At 38.5% G+C, this 24,441-nt stretch overlaps 2 protein-coding genes across 3 annotated transcripts in view; one reads left to right on the forward strand and one right to left on the reverse strand.

The window, feature by feature from the left end:
* FBXL20 (F-box and leucine rich repeat protein 20) overlaps positions 1-24,441 on the forward strand; it is a 112,751-nt gene that overhangs the window by 26,596 nt on the left and 61,714 nt on the right. For both annotated transcript variants that reach the window (XM_030839845.3, XM_030839846.2), the window contains exon 2: positions 21,132-21,193. In XM_030839845.3, coding sequence (XP_030695705.1) covers positions 21,132-21,193 — 62 coding nt within the window. The remainder of the gene's footprint in view (positions 1-21,131; positions 21,194-24,441) is intronic.
* On the reverse strand, positions 9,218-9,472 carry LOC115843646 (small ribosomal subunit protein eS27-like). Its single transcript, XM_030839850.2, has one exon. The coding sequence runs from the start codon at positions 9,470-9,472 to the stop codon at positions 9,218-9,220; it is 255 nt and encodes an 84-aa protein (XP_030695710.1).

A 24,441-nucleotide genomic window follows, 5' to 3' on the forward strand; every position in this document is an offset into this window, starting at 1 on the left:
GAGAGTCTGCCTGCCGATGCAGGGGACGCGGGTTCGTGCCCCGGTCCAGGAAGATCCCACATGCTGCAGAGCGGCTAGGCCCGTGAGCCATGGCTGCTGAGCCTGCGCGTCCGGAGCCTGTGCTCCGCAAGGGGAGAGGCCACAACAGTGAGAGGCCCGTGTACCGCAAAAAAAAAAAAAAAAAAGATCTACTCTCAGCAACTTTCAAGTATACAGTATAGTAATTAATGTTCACTATAGTCACCATGCTGTAGATTAGATTTACAGAATTTCTTCAGCTTGTAACTGGATATTTGTACCCTTTAACCACCTTCTCTCATTTCCCCCACTTCTCAGATCCTGGCAACCACCGCTTATGAGATTATACAGTATTTGTCTTTCTCTGATTTATTTGACTTAGCACCATGCCTTCTAGGTTCATCCATTTTGTTGTAAAAGGCAGGATTTCCTTCTTTTTTGTGGCTGAATAATATTCCATTGTATATATATACCAATGTTTTCTTCATCCATTAATCTGTTGACAGACACTTAGATTGTTTCCATATCTTGGCTGTTGTAAATAATGCTGCAGTGAACATGGAGGTGCAGGTATCTCTTTGAAATAGTAATTTCATTTCCTTGGATATATACCTCAAGTGGGACTGCTGAATTATATGGCAGTTTTGTCTTTAATTTTATGAGGAACCTCCATAGTGTTTTCCATAGTGGCTGTACCAATTTACATTCACACTAACACTGCTCAAGGGTTCGCGTTTCTCCACCTCACCAATACTTATTATCTCATGTCTTTTATTTTTGCGGTACGCGGGCCTCTCACTGTTGTGGCCTCTCCCGTTGCAGAGCACAGGCTCCGGACGCGCAGGCTCAGCGGCCATGGCTCACGGGCCCAGCCGCTCCACGGCATGTGGGATCTTCCCGGACCACGGCACGAACCTGCGTCCCCTGCATCGGCAGGCGGACTCTCAACCACTGTGCCACCAGGGAAGCCCTCATGTCTTTTTTTTTTTTTTTTTTTTTGCGGTACGCGGGCCTCTCACTGCTGTGTCCTCTCCCGTTGCGGAGCACAGGCTCCGGATGTGCAGGCTCAGCGGCCATGGCTCACGGACCTAGCCGCTCCGCGGCATGTGGGATCTTCCCGGACCTGGGCACGAACCCGTGTCCCCTGCATCGGCAGGCGGACTCTCAACCACTGCGCCACCAGGGAAGCCCCCTCATGTCTTTTTGATTATAGTGATTCTAACAAATGTGAGGTGATATCTCATTGTTGTTGTTTTTTTAATAATTTTTAAAAAATAACTATTTATTTATTTCTGGCTGTGTTGGGTCTTCGTTGCTGTGCCTGGGCTTTTCTAGTTGCGGTGAGCAGGGGCTACTCTGTTGGGGTGCGCGGGCTTCTCATTGCGGTGGCTTCTGTTGTTGCAGAGCACGGGCTCTAGGTGCGCGGGCTTCAGTAGCTGTGGCATGGAGGCTCAGTAGTTGTGGCCCACAGGCTCTAGAGCGCAGGCTCAGTAGTTGTGGCACACGGGCTTAGTTGCTCTGCGGCATGTGGGATCTTCCTGGACCAGGGCTCAAACCCGTGTCTCCCGCATTGGCAGGCGGATTCTTAACCACTGCGCCACCAGGGAAGCCCCCCTCATTGTGGTTTTGACTTGCGTTTCCCTGATGATGTTGAACACCTTTTCATATACTTTGGAAAAATTTCTGTTCAGATCCTTTGCCCATTTTTATTTATTTATTTATTTTATTTCGTTATTATTATATGAGTTTCTTATATATTTTGGATAATAATCCCTTATCAGATATATAGTTTACAAATGTTTTCTCCCATTTTATAGGTTGCCTTTTCATTTTGTTGATTGTTTCTTTTGCTGTGCAGAAGCTTTTTAGTTTGATGTAGTTCCACTTGTTTTTTGCTTTACTTCTTGTGCTTTTGGTGTTATATCCAAAAAAATCATTGCCAAGACCAATGTTAAGGAGCATTTTCACTATATTTTCTTCTAGGAGTTTTAGGCCTTACATTTATTTAAGTCTTTAATCCATTTTGAGTTAATTTTTGTGAGTGATGTAATATAGAGGTCTGATTTTATTCTTCTGCATGTGAATATATAGTTTTCCCGGTACCTACTGTTGAAGAGACTATCTTTTCCCCATTGAGTCTTCTTGGCTCCCTTTTCAAATATTAGTTGACCGTATATTCATGGGTTTATGTCTGGGCTCTTGATTCTGTTCCATTGGTCTGTGTGTCTGTTTTTCTGCCAGTACATAATGTTTTGATTACTAAAGCTTTGTAATGTAGTTTCAGGTCAGGAAGTGTGATGCCTCCAGCTTTGTTCTTCCCTCTCAAGATTACTTTGGCTATTCAGGATCTTTTGTGGTTCCATGTAAACTTTAGGATTGATTTTCTATTTCTGTGAAAAATGCATTGGAATTTTGATAGAGATTGCATTGCATATGTAGATCACTTTGGGTGATTTGGTTTCCAGTCCATAAACATGGATATATTTCCATTTATTTGTGTCTTCAATTTTTCTCATCAATGCCTTACAGTTTTTATGTACAGATCTTTCACCTCCTTGCTTAAATTTATTGCTAGGTATTTTATTTCATTTTTAATTTTTTTAATTGCAGTATAGTTGATTTACAGTGTTGTGGCAATCTCTGTTGTACAGCAAAGTGACTCAGTTTTATACATATAGACATTCTTTTTAAAATATTCTTTTCCATTATGGCTTATCCCAGGGGATTGGGTATAGTTCCCTGTGCTATACAGTAGGACCTTGTTGTTTATCCATTCTAAATGTAATAGTTTGTATCTACCAATGCCAAATTCCCAGTCCATCCCTCTCCCTTCCCCCCTCCCCCTTGGCAACCACAGGTCTGATCTCTATGTCTGTGAGTCTGTTTCTGTTTTGTAGATAGGTTCATTTATGCCATATTTTAGATTCCACATACAAGTGATATCATACGGTATTTGTCTTTCTCTTTCTGACTTACTTCACTTAGTATGATAATCTCTTGCTGCATCCATGTTGCTGTAGATGCCATTATTTCATTCTTTTTTATGGCTGAGTAATATTTCATTGTATATATGTACTACATCTTCTTTATCCATTCATCTGTTGATGGACATTTAGGTTGTTTCCATGTCTTAGCTATTGTGAATAGTGCTGCTATGAACATAGGGGTGCATGTATCTTTTAGAGCTATAGTTTTGTCTGGGTATATGACCAGGAAGTGGGATTGCTGGATCATATGGGAATTCTATTTTTAGTTTCCTGAGGAACCTCCATACTGTTTTCCATAGTGGCTGCACCAATTTATATTCCCACCAGCAGTGTAGGAGGGTTCCCTTTTCTCCACACCCTCTCCAGCATTTGTTATTTGTAGACTTTTTAATGGTGGCCATTCTGACTGGTGTGAGGTGGTACCTCATTGTATATTTGATTTGCATTTCTCTAATAATTAGTGATGTTGAGCATCTTTCCATGTGCCTACTGGCCATCTGTATGTCTTCTTTGGAGAAATGTCTGTTAAGGTCTTTTGCCCATTTTTTGATTGGATTGTTTGCTTTTCTGTTGTTGAGTTGTATGAACTGTTTCTATATTTTAGAAATTAAGCCCTTGTTGGTTGCATCATTTGCAAATATTTTCTCCCATTCCATAGGTTGTCTTTTTTTTTTTTAAAATGGTTTCCCTTGCTGTGCAAAAGCTTGTAAGTTTGCTTAGGTCCCATTTGTTTATTTTTGTTTTTATTTCTATTGCCTTGGGAGACTGACCTAAAAAAACATTGGTACTATTTATGTCAGAGAATGTTTTGCCTATGCTCTCTTCTAGGAGTTTTATGGTTTCATGTCTTATCCTTAAGCCATTTTGAGTTTACTTTTGTGCATGGTGTGAGGGTGTTGTAACTTCATTGATTTACACGCAGCTGTCCAACTTTCCCAGCACCACTTGATGAAGAGACTGTCTTTTTCCCATTTTATATTCTTGCCTCCTTTGTCAAAGATTAATTGACCATAGGTATGTGGATTTATTTCTGGGCTTTCTATTTTGTTCCATTGATCCATATGTCTGTTTTTGTACCGGTACCAGACTGTTTTGATCACTGTTGCTTTGTAGTATTGTCTGAAGTCTGGGAGAGTTATTAGGTATTTTATTTTTTTATATTATTTTAAATGAGATTGTATATTTTCATCTAGTTTGTTCTTAGTATATAGAAGTGCAACTGATTTTTGTATGCTGATTTTGTAACCTGCAGCTTTAATGAATTATTAGTTCTCATGGTTTTATGGTGTAGTCTTTAAGATTTTTCTGTATAAAATCATGTCATCTGCGAACAGAGATACTTTTACTTCTTCCTTCTGATTTGGATGCCTTTTATGTCTTTCCTACCTAATTGCTGTGGTTGGGACTTCCAGTACTGTGTTGACTAGGAGTGTTTAGATTACCTTTGTCTTGTTTCCGATCTTAGGGAAAAGCTGTCAGCCTTTCACCATTGTGAAGTCAGCTGTGGGCTTGTCATATATGGCCTTTATTATGTTGAGGTACATTCCTTCTATATCCAGCTTGTAGATTGTTTTTTATCAGGAAATGATGTTGACTTTTGTCCAGTGTTTTTTTTTTCTATCTATTCAGATCATATCATTTTGGTCTTTCATTCTGTTAATGTGGTTTATCACATTGATTAATTTGTGTGCATTGAACCATCCTTGTGTCACAGGGATAAATCCCATTTGATCATGGTGTATGATTCTTTTAATGTGCTGTTGAATGTGGTTTGCTGTTATTTTACTGAGAATTTTTGCATCTAAATTCATCAGGGATATTGGCTTATAGTTTTCTTACAGTTTCCTTCTCTGGCTTTGGGTAATGCTGGCTTCATAAAATGAGTTTGGGAGTGATTTCTCCTCTTCAATTTTTGGGGAAGAGTTTGAGTAGGATTGACATTAATTCTTTCTTATATGCTTCCTAGAATTTCTCAGTGAAACCATCTAGTCTTGTGCTTTTCTTTGTTGGGAGGTTTTGATTACCGATTCAGTCTCCATACTCATTATTTATCTATTCAAATTATCTACATCTTCATGATTCAGTCTTGGAAGTGTTAAAAAAGAAAAACAAAACCTGTTGCACATTAAAATGTTGAAGAGTTTATTTGAGCAGACATTAATTTCAATTGCATAGCACCAGTCCAGAAGTGATTTTAGAAGTGCTCCATGCACAGGAGCTACGGGCAAGGTTTTTATAGACAAGACACCGAAGCAAAATAGTTATTTGATTGGCTGTATCTTAAGGAGTTGCCTTACTTGGGATTGTTCTTAAGTTTCATTTTCTCAGATTCCAGTGCATTTATGCTGGCTTAGGTTTTGGTTTGCAATGTGGGCTACCAAGGCATTAGAACCACCTCAGACAATTAAACCCCAATTGCCTCCTTGTTTAATTACCTTAACAGTAAGTGGTCATGCTTCTAGGAATTTATCCATTTCTCGTAGGTTGTCCATTTTATTGGGGTATGATTGTTCATAGTAGTCTCTTATGATCCTTTATATTTCTGTGGTATCAGTTGTAATGTCTCCTCTTTCATTTACAATTTTTTTCTTTCTTTTTTCATTTATAATTTTACTTGAGTCCTCTCTTTTCCCTTGGTTAGTCTAGCTATAGGTTTGTCAATTTTGTTTACCTTTTTAAAGAACCAAGTGTTAGTTTCATTAATCTTTTATATTGGTTTCCTTTCTCCATTTCGGTTATTTCTGCTCTAATCTTTATTATTGCTTTTTGCGGACATTGGGCTTAGTTTGTTCTTTTTCTAGTTCCTTGAGGTGAAATGTTGGCTGTTTATTTGGGATCTTTCTTTTTTCTTAATGTAGACATTTATAGCTATAAACATTCCTCTTAAAACTGTTTTTGCTGCATCCCATAAGTTTTGGTTTGTTGTGTTTCCGTTTTTGTTTGTCTCAAGATATTTTTTGATTTCCCTTTTGATTTCTTCTTTGATCTATTGGTTGTTCAGTAGTGTGTTGATTGAGTTCCACGTATTTGTGAATTTTCCAATTTTCCTTCTGTTACTGATTTCTAGTTTCATGCCTAGTTTCATGATATTGTGATTTATAACACATATATTTTGGTCTTTGTTCTTGGTTCCTGACTCACAACTCCCAAAAACCCTTGTAATTTCCTAAGCAAGCAGTAGGAACATCTTTTGTTCTCAGTTCAAAGCCATAAAGGTGAAATGGGTGTCTTTTTGTTTACAACAAGCCCCTTTCAACCACACCTGAGTTTGTTAATAAGGTGAATTTTTGAAGGCCCCTAGGTAACTGAATGATGGAGACCAGTTGCCAGGGGAGCCAACTATGATTAGAGGGTTGGAACTTTCAGTTCCACTCCCCATTTCCCCCTTCCCTGCCTCTGGGGAGGAGAGAGGAGCTGAAGGTTGAAGCAGTCACCAATGGCCTGTGGTATAATCAATTATGTCAATGTATTGGAGCCTCCATTAAAAAAACCCAAAAGGATGAGGTTCAGAGATCTTCCATGTTGGTAGCATCTGCATGCCAGAGGGGTGGTGCACCCCAGTTCTTATGGCGACAGAAGCTCCTGCACTCAGGACCCTTCCAGACCTCACCCTGTGTTACCTCTTTATCTGGCTGTTCATCTGAATCCTTTAAATAAGCTGAGAGGGCTTCCCTGGTGGCGCAGTGGTTAAGAATCCACCTGCCAATGCAGGGGACACGGGTTTGAGCCCTGGTCGAGGAAGATGCCGCGGAGCAACTAAGCCTGTGCGCCACAACTACTGAACCTGTGCTCTACAGCCCGCGAGCCAGAACTGCTGAACCCCTTAGCCTGTAACCTGAGGACGAAGAGTAGACCCGCTCACCGCAAGTAGAGAAAGCCCGCACGCAGCAACAAAGACCCAACGTGGCCAAAAATAAATAAAAATTAAATTAAGTAAATTAAAAAAAAATAATAAACTGAGAGACATACGTTAATGTTTCTCTGAGTTCTGTGTACCACTTCTAGCAAATTAATTGAACCTGAGAAGTGGGTTGCAGGAACCTTTAATTTATAGCCAGTTGGTCAGAAGCACAAAGTAACACCCTGGACTTGCAATTGGTGTCTGAAGTGGGGGTAGTCTTGTGGGACTGGGCCTTTCACCTGTGAGATCTTATGCTATCTCCTGGTAGATAGTGTCAGAATTGAGTTAAATTTGTAGGACACCCATTCAGTGTCTGCTAAGAAATCGGGTATTGCTTGGGTGTTGGAAAACACACGTCTGAATACCATTGTGATCAGGAAAGATACTTGATGTGGTTTCTGTCTTACTGATCTTGTTGAAATTTGTATTGTGGCCTAACATATGTTCTGTCTCGGAGAATGTTCTGTGTATGCTTGAGAAGAATGTGTATTTTGCTGCCACTGGATGGACTGTTCTGTGTATGTTTATTAGATCATTTAGTCTGTGATGTTGTTAAAATCTTCTGTTTGCTTATTAATTCTCTGGAAGATCTGTTATTGAGAGTGAGGTGTTAAAATCCCCTGCTACTATTGTATTGCTGTTCGTTTCTCCTTTTAGTTCTGTTATATGTGCTTTATATATTTAGGTGCTCCAGTGTTGGGTGCATAAATATTTACACTTGTTGTATCTTCTTGATGAATTGACCCCCTTTATCATTATACAATGACCTTCTTTGACTCTTGGTTTCTTTATTTCTGTCTTCCTTTAGTGGAACCAGGCTTAATGTCATCTAGTTAAAGCTCCTTCAATGGAACAATCTACTCTATGACATCGCTGATATTGGAGAGACTGGCTGACCAGTAATGGGGAGAGCTCACAGCTTTACACAGTTAGTTAAGCCAAATCTGTCTTAAACACATTGTCTCCGCTTCTCCTAGGTTGGTTATCTTGAACAGTATAGAGCTACTTGATTGTAAAGGACAATTCTTCAGCTATTCAATAGCAGCTATAATGTTCTTCCATTGAACATTTTGAGTATTCCTCTTATCTTTACCATCTTCCACAAAACTTAGCTTTAGAACCTCTCAGTATCCTGGGATCCATTTTCTAAATGATATTTAGTTGATTTCCTTTCTCAAATGTGACGTTAGAGTTATTGACAACCACTCAGAATATACAGTAGTTTTGTCCCTTGGTCTGGTCTGCTTTCCATTAGTGTATCCTAAGATACAGTTTTTCTTTTCTTTTAAAATTTGTTACAGGAAGTCACATAAGTAACTCATGATAAACTAAAACTCTGTTTTTTGTGAAACTAGGTTTCTAGTTTCATATTTATATAACTGGTAATTGCTTAATTTTAGTGAGAGATTTAAAAAAAATTTACCCTGTTTAGTTTCCTCATTTTTTTAAATTAATTAATTTATTTATTCATTTTTGGCTGTGTTGGGTCTTCGTTGCTGTGCGCGGGCTTTCTCTAGTTGCGGCGAGCGAGGGCTACTCTTCATTGTGGTGCACGTGATTCTCATTGTGGTGGCTTCTCTTGTTGCGGAGCACGGGCTCTAGGTGCACGGGCTTCAGTAGTTGTTGCTTGCAGGCTCTAGAGTGCAGACTCAGTAGTTGTGGCACACAGGCTTAGTTGCTCCGTGGCATGTGGGATCTTCCCGGACCAGGGCTCGAACCCATGTCCCCTGCATTGGCAGGCGGATTCTTAACCACTGCGCCACCAGGGAGGTCCCTAGTTTCCTCTTGATACTGTCCTTTTAAAATCATGTTGAACCCTGATTCTGTTATCCAACGTTATTATTTATCCTAATGAGTTTCATGGTATCCAGAAGTTTAGTAAATATGCTTATGACTGTATTCAAGATATCTAAAACTATTGCATGGGTGTTTTGGCTAACCATGGGAGTTTGACTTTAATACATTTATTTCCTTTCTTTTCAAATAGCACTAACATTATAATAAAAGAATAAAAAGGAGTATAAGATCACAGGCACAAGAATGACAAAAAAAATTTAGAAGATAAAAAAATTAGTAGAATAGTATTAAATAATTTAGCCAAGTAGAGGGAGGTACACTCTGGGTTGTCTGCAGAGACTAGCAAGCAAGTTTACAAAACCTCCAAAAAGACTCAACACTTGGTAGTAAAAAGTGAAAATATAAGAATGAGGCTTGAGATTAAAAGTAGGTACTGGTTGAAGAAAGTCTTTTTTTTTTAATCCAAAATGTGTTTATTGGGATGGTTTCCCGTTCATCTTGATTCTGGGGGCTTTTAGTGCTGCTTCCGTCTGAAGGAGCATCCTTCGGTAAGCCTTGCTTTTCCTCCTGTGGGCTGGCAGAGGACAGTAGAGCAGCCAACACACAGAACTACTGTTTGTGCATGGCCAAAGACAGTGGTGGTTTTATAGCATCCTGAGCATTTCACATCCATGAAATAGGAATTAAGGCACTGCACCAGGCTCTTCTTCTTGTGTTTCCTCTTCTCCTCTTCTGGAGAGGGACGAAGGAGATCCTTTGAGAGAGGCATGCTCTCATGGGGAGGTCGTCACCGTCGGAAAGACTGAAGAAATCTTAAATTAAGTGGTTGAATCCTATGTAAACTACTTCTTCCCCCTCTAGGAAACTGGGCATTTTTTTCTTCAAGAAAATGGAGGCTGAGGGTTCTGGATCCAGGAATATCAGATGTATGAAAAGGATAGGGATGTGGAGCCAAAGAATGAACTTACAATAGCTTCTTAATGCCATGAAAAGGAGTGGACAGCCAAGGATAACCTGATAGTTGAGGAAAGCCTCCAAAATGAGAGGCCAGACAAACACATAAAAGAAACAAGGTAGAGAGCAGAGAGGAAAAAACCGCGGGTAGGGCAGAGGGGAAATTATTAATATTAATAAATATTAAATTAAGAGACTAAATATTAATCTCTAAGAAATGAAATGTTGCATCTTCAAAAAACAGAATGGTCTTTTGAAACTCTTTCAATAAATAAGAAATAACTCTTGGAAATAAAAAATGATACCCCCCCAAAAAAAAATTAGTGTAAAGATTGGAAGTAAAGTTGAAGCAATTTCCTAGGAATTAGAAAGAAAATATTAAATGAGGAAAATAATTTAAAAAATTAAAGATAGACCAGAAGGTCCAATATTTGACTAATAGGAATTTGAGCAAGAGAGGACAGAGAAAATAGTGGGAGATGATACCAACAGATTTCCAAAGCATTTTCCAAACTGAATCATAGATTTGCAAGTTGAAAGATCTGATAGAATAATAAAAAAGACACAGACCAAGAGGACTGATTATGAAATTTCAGTAAACTGGGGATACAGAGGCTGTACTAAAAGCTTCCAGCAAGAGTAGCTAGAGGTTACATTCAAAGGACTAATCAGAATAGCATTACATATCACAGTAGTAACATAGGAAGACAGAATGCATTAAGCAGTATCTTCAGATATCTTCAGTGGAAAGGATTTCCAACCTATAATTTTATTCAGTCATATTATCAATCAAATGTGAGTCTAGGATAAAGATATTTTTAGACATGCAAGTGACCAGGATTTCAGTTCTCATGAGCCTTTTTTCCCCCGTAAGTTACTAGTGAATGTACTCTTAAATAGGAAGGGAAAAGAAATCGGGTCCAAGACTCAGAATTCAGTCAAAGAGAAGAGCCAAGGGAGAGCCCAAGGTGACAGCTCTGTACCTAGTCTAGAGAGTCCCCCCACAGAGGGAAGCAGAAGAAAGACCAAAGGGTTCTGGGAAGTTATGGCTCCGGGAAAAAGCAATATCTGGTGTGTTTGAGCATATGGAAAATATTGATAGACATGTGACAGATGCTGGAGCATTTGAGGAAAAGTTAAAAATATATAGAAAGTAGGAAAAATGAGGTTGTCATTAATTTGTAGGGACAAAGACTACATGGTCCTATTGTTCTGCTGGCTCAGCACTCAGTAGTATCTGTCCAGTATTACATTCACACTCACTCTTTATTTAAACAAAGATTGTCATAAAATTACATAGGGTATGGAGGCTAGAGGTAGAGGTTGAAACTAAATACTTATATTCCTTGGCAGTATGTCAATAGGTAATATCTAAATTTGATAAATCAAGCATATTTAGAAAAACAGAGGTAAATATCAAAAGAACCCCCTAGAAGATTCGATGGGGTATAGGGGTAGGGCGGACCCTACTGTTTTTCCAATGTCCTTTTGTCTTGGTTGAATTTTTATATAAAAATTCAGTTAAGTTATATGGTATATTATAGAGACCTCTTTCTAGATATATATATATCAATTAATAACAGCCAAATATTTAGCTATATCATGCATCCTTTGTTTAGCTCTCTTGTTCATAATAGCCACTGTCTTATTCATATCATGGCCTAGGAAGTCTAATAGATTTCCTTTGTTAATTTGGTATCACTTTTCCTTAATGACTTTCTTACAAAGTTATATCTTCCCTTCCTTTTTAAAGAACCTTTGTTCTGATTTAACATATTGTTTCTTTTGGTTCCTTTTAAATCTAAAATATAATTTCTGGCATGCAGTTAGGGTATCTAGGGTACTGTGTACTTTGTTTCTTACATTATCTAAAACAGGGGAATGCTTTTTCTACAAATAAGTAGCATGGCTGTATTAAAATACCATTGCTTTGGAAATATTTCCATAGCAGTAAGATGATTTAGAATGTGTGTTTGTGAGTGAGTTGTAAAATTGCTATCTGACATATGTCTTGGAAAATTCCACAGATTCTGCCAGTTTTCAGTTTCTGGCACATCGACTAGAATTTGTACATGAGGAAGTCAAACCCTACTTTCCTCTGATTTACCACCCGCTCTGGCATTTTGGAATATGAGATTCAGTTAAATGCTTGCTAATCCTGAGTCAGATCCCATCATGGCCTTGTTGTATCTACTAGTATTTCTTTTGTGTGTATATAGTGTGGTGGAGCTGGGGTAAGTGGAGGAGAAAAGGGGAGGACATATAATTATATTGCCACCTTGACTTTAAAATTCTTTCCTTTCACTTCATAACTTCAAAAGAAGTTTTCAGTAGGGCATGGAAGATTTCCAGGATTGAGCAGTACCCAAAATGAGTCCCAGTCATATCCAGTAGTTCATCAAAGTTCATGGAGTCGTTGGTGCTCTGGAATGTTGCTGTGGATAGTTAAAACTGATTAAGTGGAAGAAATTCTCAACAGAAAACAGAATAAAAGTGTATACTTATTTTAGACTGAGAGCAATGAATTGGTAGTGGATATTGATTTCGGTTAAAGAAACAGAAGTCAGGATAAAAGAAAGCTTGTAATATTGAGTCAGATATTAGAAAGTGTCCATAGCAGAAAGTTTGATCTATTAAGTAATGTATCTGTTTTCTAAATGTATCCCTTCCTTGGTGTTTTTATCTAGGGATTTCTTTCTTAAGATAAATTTAGTCATGATATGGTAATGCACTGACAGCAGTTTGCTTCTAAAAAGCAATTATATTTCTACTAGGGACAAGATGTTGGGTGGAGGAATGACAAACTTACTTTGTTTTAGGTTTATTTAGGCATACAAAAATGTTTTCCTCTTAGATTTTGGCGAGAAATCAGTTGGAAAAACATCTGGTGTTGGTTGAGTGAGGGAATGGCATAATCAGTAAAAACTACTTATAGGAAAAAATCGTTTTAAAAAAATCTCTGCAGCTTCAACTCTGGATTTCTTTATGATGGTTCATTCTTAATCTCTCTCAGAAATTTTCTTCCCACCAAAGATTTTACCTGTGTTGGGCTGCTTCAGTATGTCTCAAATTTTATTCAAATCTATGAAATTTAGATCACGAGTCATGAACTTTTAAAATGTAGAATGTGTTTTCATAGCTTTTGCTGTCTAACAACCGCTCTAAAACCTAGTGGCTTGAAACAGTTATTCAGTCTGGCACTTCTTCTAGTCACCCAAAAAGGTTGCCCGTGAGGCTGCAGTCCTCTGGTGGCTTGACTGGGACTTGAGTGTCTAAGATGGCCTCATTTACAGTCTGAGACCTTGGTGGCACTGTCAGCTGGTACTCTTTTTCCACAAGGCCTGTCATCATTCACAAGTTTAGCCTGGGCTTTCTTACATGGTGGCAGGAGTGTTTGAAGAAGGTAAAGTTTTGGTTAAGGCTTAGCTTGGAAATTGCAGTGTTATTTTCACCACATTCTTTTGGTCAGATCAAGTCATCATGTGAACTCAAATGCAAAGGGTGGGAAAACAGACTCCACCTATTGAAGGGAGGTGCAGCAAAAGCCCACTGCAAAAGGGTATTGTAGCAAGGAGATAAGATTCTTCAGAGGCCCTTATTATAAGGTTCTACCATGGTCTGCCCTCTGGCTCCAATGGTTCGCATTCTTGTCTCATGCAAATCATTCCCTCCCAAGACATCTGAAAGTCTTATATCCAAAAACAACCTGTATAAATACACAAATAAATAATGGTGAAAACCTGTAACTTGTTATCTGCATTTGATTTAGAGGTAGATGAGGGTCCTCACCTGCAGTTCCTCTTGATCCAGAGACCTATGAACTAAAAAGTTATCTGCCCCATACACTCAACATATACCGTTATTCACAGAGATAGAATAACGGCAGTATACATTCACCCTAAAAAGGGGAAGTAACAGGAGGCATATAGCATATATCAATTCTGAAATATAGCAGACGCATTGTCAGGTCACCTACTCCAGGTGAAATGGAACAGGACCCTATGGTCCTTCCCCACCATGTCCTCTGCCTCCTTTTGTCTGTAGAAAAACTTTAGCTAAAGAGTTTAATCAGAGAATTGAGAAAATGCAGAAGCAAAGGAAAACAGTCAAACAAGACCAAATATTGATAGTTCAGTTATTAAACAAATTCAAGGACCTTTAGTTCCTTCTCATGGGCTGTAGGTAATATTCTGTCCTTTGAGCTGTTTTGTAGATATTGCAACCCCCACCAGGTGGAAGAAGTTTACTACATGATGACCAGACTGTAGCCATGGCATGAGCTGCCATAATTCTGAGAACTGGCCTCAAGGAAGTGGGAACAAACCGACCCTGGAACTGAAGATTAACTGTACTTAAAATCAGGATGACGCTGATCAGACCACCGCATGACCAATTTCAAGATGACTGTCAGAGCTGACTATTTGGTTCCTGCATGTAGCCCCCTACCTCCGCCTATACACACCTGAAACTCCCCTTTAAAAGCTCTTGCCCACTGATTGTCAGTGGGGAGTTGGCCTTTGGGCATGAGTCCACCCTCTCCCCTCGTTGCCGGCCTCTGAAATAAAGCAAATTTTACTTTCCACCAACCTTGCCTCTCAAGTATTGGCTTTCGAGCAGCAAGCAGTTGGACCCTACTTTTGGTAACCCAGAAGCAGGAAACGTGCCTTGATTGGGGCCCATTTCTGCTTCCTGGGAATGGTTCCCTAATCCATTGTTCTCTGTGATTCTTGGTACTGCATTATGAGCTCTTAACACTGCTTTCTGAGAGGTCTCTCCTTTTACATAAGAAATATCTTATGAAGCTAAATAGCTTTCTCAGGGTACTTCCTCCCTATAGAAAGTTGGGAACCCAGTGGCCTTTTTTTCATTTTAAATAGTTTCTGTCCCTTGTTGTACCCAGCAGGTACAACTTCCTTTAAAATTTCTGAAATTTTCTGTGAATCTGGTTTGTGTTATTCCATGTCCCAAAAGCTACATCATTATAACTCTTTAAAGACAGTCCTCTCCTGACTTTGGTTGTGTCTATCTGCTGTGGCATAAGTTCCCTTTAGCTTCTTAGAGGCCATTATGTCTAGTCAAGAGAGTCAGCTAGGTATGGCTTTAAAAGTTTCTGATTTAAAAGACAATTGTATAACCTTTCGTTAGGCAGAGTTCACATGTATGATATTTAGAAGCATGATGTGTTAAAAAAGGATAAATTGGACTATATCAAAATTAAAAATACTTGTTCTTCAAAAGACACCATTAAGAAATAGAAGTCATGACACACAGAATGGGAGAAACTATTTGCAAGTCATAGAGTAGATAATGAATGTGTATTCAAAATATATAAGGAGCCCCTAAATCTCAATAGTAAGAAGATAACTCAAAAGGGAAAATGATTTGAATACACATTTCACCAGAGAAGTCTTTTGAATGGCTGAAAAGCACATGAAAAGATGCTCAACAGCATTAGTAATTAGGGAAGTGCAAATTGAAACCACAATGAGATACCACCCCATTAGACTGACTGAAATAAAAAAGGCAACAACAAGGAACGGTACGATGGGGACAGACTGGAAACCTCGTACATTGCTGGTGGGAATGTAAAATGGTGCAGCTACTCTGGAAAACAATTTAAAAGTTTTAAATAAACTTAACCATAGGACTTCCCTGGTGGCGCAGTGGTTAAGAATCCGCCTGCCAATGCAGGGGATACGGGTTCGAGCCCTGGTCCGGGAAGATCCCACATGCCGCGGAGCAACTAAGCTCGTGTGCCACAACTACTGAGCCTGAGCTCTAGAGCCCGCGAGCCACAACTACTGAGCCCACGTGCCACAACTACTGAAGCTCACATACGTAGAGCCCATGCCCCACAACAAGAGAAGCCACTGCAATGAGAAACCCGCGCGCCACAATGAAGAGTAGCCCCCACTCGCCGCAACTAGAGAAAGCCCATGCGCAGCAACGAAGACCCAACGCAGCCATAAATAAATAAATAAATTTATTTTTAAAAAAACCAAAAAACACTTAACCATATGATACAACCCAGAAAATATCCACCTTAGAATTTATCCAAGAGAAATGAGAACATATTTCAACCCAAAGACTTGTATGAGAATGATCATAGCAACATTATTCATAATAGTAAAAAAAATTGTAACAATCCAAATGTCTGTCTGCTAGGAATGAATAAACAAAATATAGAATTCCATACACTGGAATACTATTCAACAATAAAATAGAATGAACAACTGGTACATGTTATAACATAGGTGAACTTAAAAACATGCAGAGGGCTTCCCTGGTGGCTCAGTGGTTGAGAGTCCGCCTGCCGATGCAGGGGACACGGGTTCGTGCCCCGGTCCGGGAAGATCCCACATGCCGCGGAGCGGCTGGGCCCGTGAGCCATGGCCGCTGAGCCTGCGCGTCCGGAGCCTGTGCTCCGCAACGGGAGAGGCCACAGCAGTGAGAGGCCCGCATACCGCAAAAAACAAAACAAAACAAAACAAAAACATGCAGAATAAAAAAAGATGCAAAAGATGACATATTTTATGATTCCATTTTTTTTTAATGCCCAGAAGGGAAAATCTACAGAGACAGAAAGCAGATAAGTGGTTGCTTGAGGTTGGGGATCAGCACAGGGATTGATTATAAATGGGCATAAAGGATATTTTTGGGGTGATGGAAATTGATCAAAACTGAATCGTAGTGATGGTTACACAGCTTTATAAATTTACTAAAAATTATTGAAGCGTATAATTAAAACCAGTGAATTTTACGATATTTGCATTATGCCATAATAAAGCTGCTAAAATTGCTGTATACAGATGAAATCCCGTGATGGTGAAAACTTAGGAATTATTACAACTTCTTTTTTTTTAAACAAGAAATGTATCATATCCCTTGAAATAAATGGGCCATAAGTTGAATCTTCAAGCTTTTTTCCTCAGGTATTTTAATCGTTATTTTTGTAATGTAGTCAGTCTGTTGCTGTGTTGATGTCATTTGCATGTTATTTGCTGAATTTAGAGTAACATTCAGTTTATTAAATTTCTTTCTTCCTCCCCTCCCCTCCTCTTCCCTCCCCTCCTGAGATACAAAGTGAAAAAACCATGGAAACCTGCTGGGAATTTACAGTCAAAAAGTACTTCCTGATCTATTTAGTAAAAATGACATTCATTGGTTGAGGAATTTCTAGGCATTGTGTTGCTTACCGACTATACTGGGTTGAACTAAACAGACAAGGCCCCTTTCCTCTCAGAGTTTACACTCTGATGTAATGGACACATCATCCTAGAGGAAGGAGTAAAGAAGGGGCACACTCTCTCTCATTAAGGATTCTCCTGATACCACACACATCACTTTTTCTTACATTCCATTGGCCAGAACGTAATGAGAAATAAAGTCTTCTTTCCACACAGCCATGTGCTAGCTAAACATTGGGAATTCTGTTACTCTAGATGAGTAGAGAGGATATGAGGGGATACTAGTATTCTATGCCAAAATACATATATTAACTTTTGTATTTCTTCCATAATGCTTGAATAACATAGGTCAGACCTTTTAATTTCCGTTTTTGGAGTTGGTAGCTATACTTTAATCAGCAGGGGTCACTGTTGCGAAAGTATTTCTTTTCCTGTTTCCTTTGTTCAACCCATCTGCATTTCCCACCCAGATCCTGTATTTAAAGCCTCTTGAATTGGTTTCCTGTGTCTTTTTTGTGTGCTAAGCATTTAAGTTTACTATGTTAGTAAACTAATACCCAGAATGTGCCAAAGATTTAAAAACTGATCAGAAAGGCTAAAATAATAGCCAAAAAAAAAATGCTTCTTACTCTTCAGGAACTCTATGTTGTAATTACAGTTTGCAACAAGTGGTTTCACAGTTATATTTCTCAGCTAGGTTATTTATAGAAAAACGATTACAGTTTTATACAAAACAACAATAAATGCTAATGTATGACAAAACAAATCACTTAGTTTTTTAAAAACCTGAATATTTAAGAATGTCCTATCCCTGTAAGACAGGGGGGCTGTTTCAGTGTCTGTTTTTGTTTGTTTAGGGGATGATGTCCTACCTTGAAAGAAATAATCGAGAGAGAACAATGTAGTTGTTCTCATGTTCCCCCCCACAATATCCTTGTAATTTTTTGTGGATAGATTATTAAAATATATAATAATCTATCCACACATTAATATGAAACCAGATAACCTAAGAATGTCAAATGTTTGAACAGTGACTTTCTCTACGATTATATCTAAAACCTTCACAAATTTGTTATAATTCATTATATCCTTGATATAATTGGATTTGACACCCTTTATATTTTGTATGAGAAACCTAGAGTTTGGATTCAGCTGAAATAGTAAGATATCTAAAACATGTATTCTATTGCTTCTGTGAAACATTTATTTTACAAACAATACCATGGGGACTTCCTTGGTGGCACAGTGGTTAAGAATCCGCCTGCCAGTGCAGGGGACACAGGTTCAACCCCTGGTCCAGGAAGATCCCACATGCCCTGGAGCAACTAAGCCTGTGTGCCACACGTACTGAGCCCACGTGCTACAACTACTGAAGCCTGCACACCCAGAGCCCTTGCTCCGCAACAAGAGAAGACACCGCAGTGAGAAGGCCATGCACCGCAATGAAGGGTAGCCCCCACTCGTCACAACAAGAGAAAAGCCCATGCGCAGCAACAAAGACCCAATGTAGCCAAAAAATTAAACAAACAAACAAAAAAACCCAATACCGTGAACTGGAGCAGAAACCATTTGGGTTTCCTAGAAAACATCTAAAATTAATGTGTGTCTACCTCTAGGATTGTTTTCTAAGCTCCATTGCTATGTTACTTCAAATAATAAAATATTCTGATTATGTGTTATAACTGTAATTTCCTAAGTCCTGAGATTCTCAATCTATTTTATCTGTTCCATTGGTTCTCAAACTTTAGGAAGCATCAGTATCACCTGGAGGTCTTGTTAAACTACAAATTGCCCGTCTTTCCCTCCACCACCCCTGGCATCCTGTTTCTGATGCTATAGGTCTGGAGTACAGCCCAAGAATTTGCATTTCTAACAAGGTTCTGTTTGATGCTGATGCTGTTAGTCAGGTGACCATGGTTTGTGAACCACTGATCTTTTTCTTGCAGACTTGGAGTAGGATACATATGTGCAGAAGGAATTGGAGGGAAATATAAGTCTGGACAGATATCCTATACACATGATGTTTCCCAGATACTCCCAGGACACTGTCTATTCCTTTTTTTCTTTTCTCTTTTCATATACCTCGTGTTCTTACAGAGACAACATTTGGTCTATTTAGAGTGACTTAGGGGAAAAAATTGCTGCTGGGTGTGACCTTTTTTTTTAATAAATAAATAAATTTATTTATTTATTTTTGGCTGAGATGGGTCTTTGTTGCTGTGCGTGGGCTTTCTCTAGTTGTGGTGAGTGGGGGCTACTCTTCGTTGCGGTGCGCAGGCTTCTCATTGCAGTGGCTTCTCGTTGCGGAACAGGGGCTGTAGGCATGTGGGCTTCAGTAGTTGTGGCACGTGGGCTCAGTAGTTGGTGGTGCATGGGCTTATTTGCTCTGCGGCATGTGGGATCTTCCCGGACCAGGGCTCGAACCCATATCTCCTGCATTGGCAGGCGGATTCTTAACCACTGCACCACCAGGGAAGCCCCTGGATGTGATTTTTGTTCCTTTTTGTATCTAGAATTGCACAAATCATGTGAACAACACATAACAGGTTTATATTTTTTATCAATTTAATTACCCTGTATATTCAAGTGAGCAAAGTGCCTTGGTGGGTGAGGTACGTAGCATTCAATTAAATACTTTGAATATACAAGATAAAGAGCTTAGTATTTCTAGTATAAAAATGATTATCTTTTATATTTTGTGGATTTGAGTTGGGCATAGTCTAGTATATTGGGTGCTTAGCTTAGTGATATTGTTTTATACTTACTAACTTGATTTTTCCCCAAGATCTCAAGCTTAAGATATATGTTGTGTGCTAAGAAGTCCCCCAGGCAGGTCTCAATTTTGGATACATTAGCTGTCTTTGCTAATGTTATTTATGTCATCATAAATAACATAATGTTATAATGTTATCAACAAATAACATTGTTATTTATGTCATCAACCCTAGATTATTCAGGGTATACTTTATAACTACTTCATGCATTCTTTCCTATAAGTGTACCTGAAGAAGAATGATCTTAATGGTGTAGAGTCTTAGAAACCGTGGAATTTGAGAACTTGTTTAGGAGGAAATGTGATGGCTTCATTTTGAAAGTCTGCCTTACAGAAAAGGGATATGATTTTTTCTTAATACCTTCCATTAATGGGTAGAGAATTTAGGGAAGCAGATTATTCTTTGATGTCAGGCAATTTCCAAAAACATGTAATTGTCAGGCAGCATTACTTTTATTTTAACATAGTGTGTTTGTTGCACTGAAACTTGGTAGATGATCCAACTTTCCATCAGCAAATCCTGTAGCTTCTTTAAAAATCCTTTTGTCTACTTTTATTTTCCACTTCCACCACCCCTGTAATCTTACCTGCATCATCTTTTACTTGAACTATAATTTTAATATATTTCTAGCTTATCTCCTTGATGCCAGTCCAAAATTAGTATTTGCTTATTTCTGTGTTCTTCATTGTAGAGCAGGGGCTCCTTAAGTACAGAGATAACATCTTACTGTTTTTGTATTTCATTGCCTAGAAAAGTGCCTAACACAGGGTGTTCAGTAAATGTTCATTGTATGAAGTCAAGAGGCATCTATGTAATACCTAATAGCAGGGACTGAACATATTCCTCTCAGCTTCAGTGACATGTGTATTGTTTTTAGTTGCTTTTTATTGGATATATAGATATTTGGTTTTTTTATGTAGCTTACTAGACGGCTCTGTTAACAGTACCCATTATGAGTTATTTCATTAATTTGTTAAATGATCCTGCATTCATCCAGAATGCATGTGGTGGTGGTTATGAGGCATTATTACTCTTCTGCATGATATATAAAACTTGAAAGAGAACATTTCCTATCCTAGGTTTCTGAACATCTCTGTGAACAAATAAATGTGAGTTAGATTTGGAGAATAACCTTACCTTAATGGCATTTTTAAATGGTCACTCTGTACTGATATGCAAATAAACCTTTTGTAACTCAGTTTCCTTATATGTACAATGAAGATTAAGGGTAGTATGAAGATTCAGTACACTAATACATAAAATACACTTAAAATAGCATCTGGCACATAATGTCATCCTTCTGACTGCTATTAGTTCATTTTTTTCTAAAGACAGGGAACAAATTAAATGTCTCAGACATTTTTTAGCCTAAAGAGTTTCTGAAAATATGACTTTGGCTTATAACACCCACTGTACTTATTCACCTCTCTCCTAAGAGGATTACCTCTAAACTGTTGAGTTGAACATAATAAAATGTTAAGTGACACTTGATACAATGATTTTGTTTTTGCAGATGTTCTCAAATAGTGATGAAGCTGTAATTAATAAAAAACTTCCCAAAGAACTCCTATTACGGTAAGTCTAACTTTATGCTGTTTTTTTTGTGTGTGTGTGTATCATATTTGCCTGTTTAAAAAAATTTTAGACTTGTTGCTAATTTTCATATATGTATAGGATCTGGATTATGTAGATTTTAAAATTTATTGATTCTTTTGTTAAACAATCTTATTCTAGGGGTTATAGCCTTTTAAAAATTAAAAAGACAAGTTATTTGACACTTTGCTCTGTTAGACTTATGATTTTACCATCCTTATTTTTAATGTGTAGAAACTACATTTGGGATCACTTGTAACATAAAACACACAGCTCCCAATTTATATACCTCTGACTTAGGAATCACCTGGGAAGAAACAGGCATCCAGGGAAGTTATTTTCAGTGCCCATTATTTGGGCACATAATCATACCATTCTTTGTTCACTTTTGTAGAATATCATGACTGAGAAAGGCACATTCTCTTTGCAAATGTTGGAAGTTAACAAGATACTGTGCTCGGGACATTTTTTTCTTGCTCATAGCTGCTACTGCAGTCTAGCCCATAACCAGCCCAGTCCCTGCTTCAGGGTGAAAAATTCTGCACTAGTGCTGGTAAAGAGTATTCCTGGCATTCCTAAGTATTTGCATGCTGAGTCCTCCACTAGATTGCAAGATCCATGGAAGCAGGGACAAAATCCTATAAATCTTTACGTAGGACTTACACTTTGAAGATGCTAAGAAAAAGGAACTGAATTGAACTTGGAATGAATGTTTTCTGTGAAAGCAAAACATACATATGTGCTGGTTGACTATAGTGTAAAGAACCTCCTAGACTACCCAGAACCATTGGAAAAATGTATCCTGAATATCTTGGGTATCCCTCAAATTTCAGCGAAATTTTAGCCATCTTAAAGAAAGATATTTTTAAAACAGGTTATGTTCTTCACTGTTACCATAAACTGAGTACACTAAGACTAAGACACACTTATTTTCAATATTAAGCGTTATTTTGTACTGCAGTAGTTTACCTTGAGACTCAGAAAGATATATGGAAGTTATTTGACTCTTTGGTAACTGGCTGCATCCTGTTGTGGTTATATTTTTATATTTTATTAGAGTTTTTCTGTTTTTGCCATGAAACTCAAATTCCTTACTGTGGCCTACAAGACCTCTCATGATATGGCAGGGGAATAACATGATCTGGTGTATATTTTTAAAGAATTAGTCTGGGTACTATGTTCCAACCAGATTGGGGGATTGGAATGGAAAGCAACAAGAAAACTTTTAAAGAAATCCAGGCAAGAGATGAGAGTAACACAGATAACATTTTGTGTAATTTTTTACACTGCATTGCCTGCCCTGGCCATTTCTAGCTTTAGTCACTGTTTCTTTCTCTCTTCCCCTCCCTTCCCCTCCTTCCTTCCTTTTTGAGATATAAATTGACGTATAATCTATTAGTTTCACGTATACAACGTAATGATTCAATATTTGTATATATTGCAAAATGGGGGCTTCCCTGGCAGTCCAGTGGTTAGGACTCCATGCTTCTACTGCAGGGGGCACGGGTTTGATCCCTGGTCGGGCAACTAAGATCCTGTATGCCATGTGGTGCAGCCAAAAAAAAAGAAAAAAAAAAGATATATTGCAAAATGATCACAACAATAAATCTAGTTAATATCCATCACCACGGGACTTCCCTGGCAGTCCAGTGGATAAGACTTCGCCTTCCAATGCAGGGGGTGTGGGTTCGATCCCTGTCGGGGAGCTAAGATCCCACATGCCTCGTGGCCAAAAAAACCAAAACATAAAACAGAAGCAATATTATAATAAATTCAATAATGACTTTAAAATTGGTCCACATCAAAAAAAAAATCTAAAAAAAAAAGAAAGGGACTTCCCTGGTGGCACAGTGATTAAGAATCCACCTGCCAATGCAGGGGACACGGGTTCAAGCCCTGGTCCAGGAAGATCCCACATGCAGTGGAGTAGCTAAGCCCGTGCGCCACAACTATGGAGCCTGTGCTCTAGAGCCCGTGAGCCACAGCTACTGAGCCTGCATGCCACAACTACTGAAGCCCATGCACCTAAAGCCCATGCTCCGCAATAAGAGAAGCCACCGCAATGAGAAGCCTGTGCGCTGCGGTGAAGAGTCGCCCCTGCTCGCCGCCAACTAGAGAAAGCCCGCGCACAGCAATGAAGACCCAATGCAGCCCAAAAAATAAATAAATAAATAAAAATTTATGAAAAGAAAAGAAAAATATCTATCACCACACATAGTTATAAAATTTTTTTTCTTGTGATGGGAACTTTTAAGATCTACTCTCTTAGCAACTTTCCAAACATATGTTACAGTATTAACTATAGTCACAAAGCTGTATATTACATCCTGAGGACTTATTTATAAATAACTGGAAGTTATGTATAACTTTTGGCCACCTTTACCTATTTCACCCACCCCCCACCTCTGGAAACCACCAGTATGTTCTCTGTATCTATGAGTTCCATTTTTCGTTTTGTTTTTTGTCGTTTTTAAGATCCCACATAAAATGGGATCATACAGTATGTGTCTTTCTCTCTCTGACTTACTTCATGTAGCATAATGCCTTCAAGGTTCATTCATGTTGTGGCATATGGCAAGATTTCTTTCTTTTTTAGAGCTGAATAATATTCCATTGTGTGTATGTATATGTATATATATACACACATATACATACACACACATATCTCACATTTTTTTTTATCCATTCATTCACCAGTGGACACTTAGGTTGCTTCCATGTCTTGACTATTATAAATAATGCTGCAACGAATATGGGGGATGCAGATATCTTCTCAAATTAGGGTTTTTGTTTCCTTCAGATAAATACCCAGAAGTAGAATTGCTGGATTATATGGTAGTTCTATCTTTACTTTTTTAAAGAACCTCATACTGTTTTCAGTAATGGCTATACCAATTTACATTCCCACCAACAGTGTATGAGGGTTCTCTTTTCTCCACATCCTCACCAACACTTGTTATTTCTTGTCTTTTTGACAATTGCCATTCTGACTGGAATGAGGTGATATGTCATTATGGTTTTGATTTAGTTACTGTTTCGACTTTACTCTAGTACCTGTTGATGAGCTGTAAGGTCTATAGTTGCCAAAACAGATGGTATTTTGGGGAAGATTGGATAAAGAGGAATTTCTGTATCAACCAGTTTTTGTTACCACAAACAACTCCTAAATCTCAGTGGCCTTTTCTTACCATTACATGAAGCTATGGGTTAGCTGAGGCTCTCTTTCAGGC

This window comes from Globicephala melas, chromosome 20, assembly GCF_963455315.2.
Source record: "Globicephala melas chromosome 20, mGloMel1.2, whole genome shotgun sequence".
Classification (NCBI taxonomy): domain Eukaryota; kingdom Metazoa; phylum Chordata; class Mammalia; order Artiodactyla; family Delphinidae; genus Globicephala; species Globicephala melas.

Excerpts from the sequence above, each read along its gene's own strand:
- LOC115843646 (XM_030839850.2), bottom strand. The coding sequence starts at position 9,472 with ATGCCTCTCTCAAAGGATCTCCTTCGTCCCTCTCCAGAAGAGGAGAAG.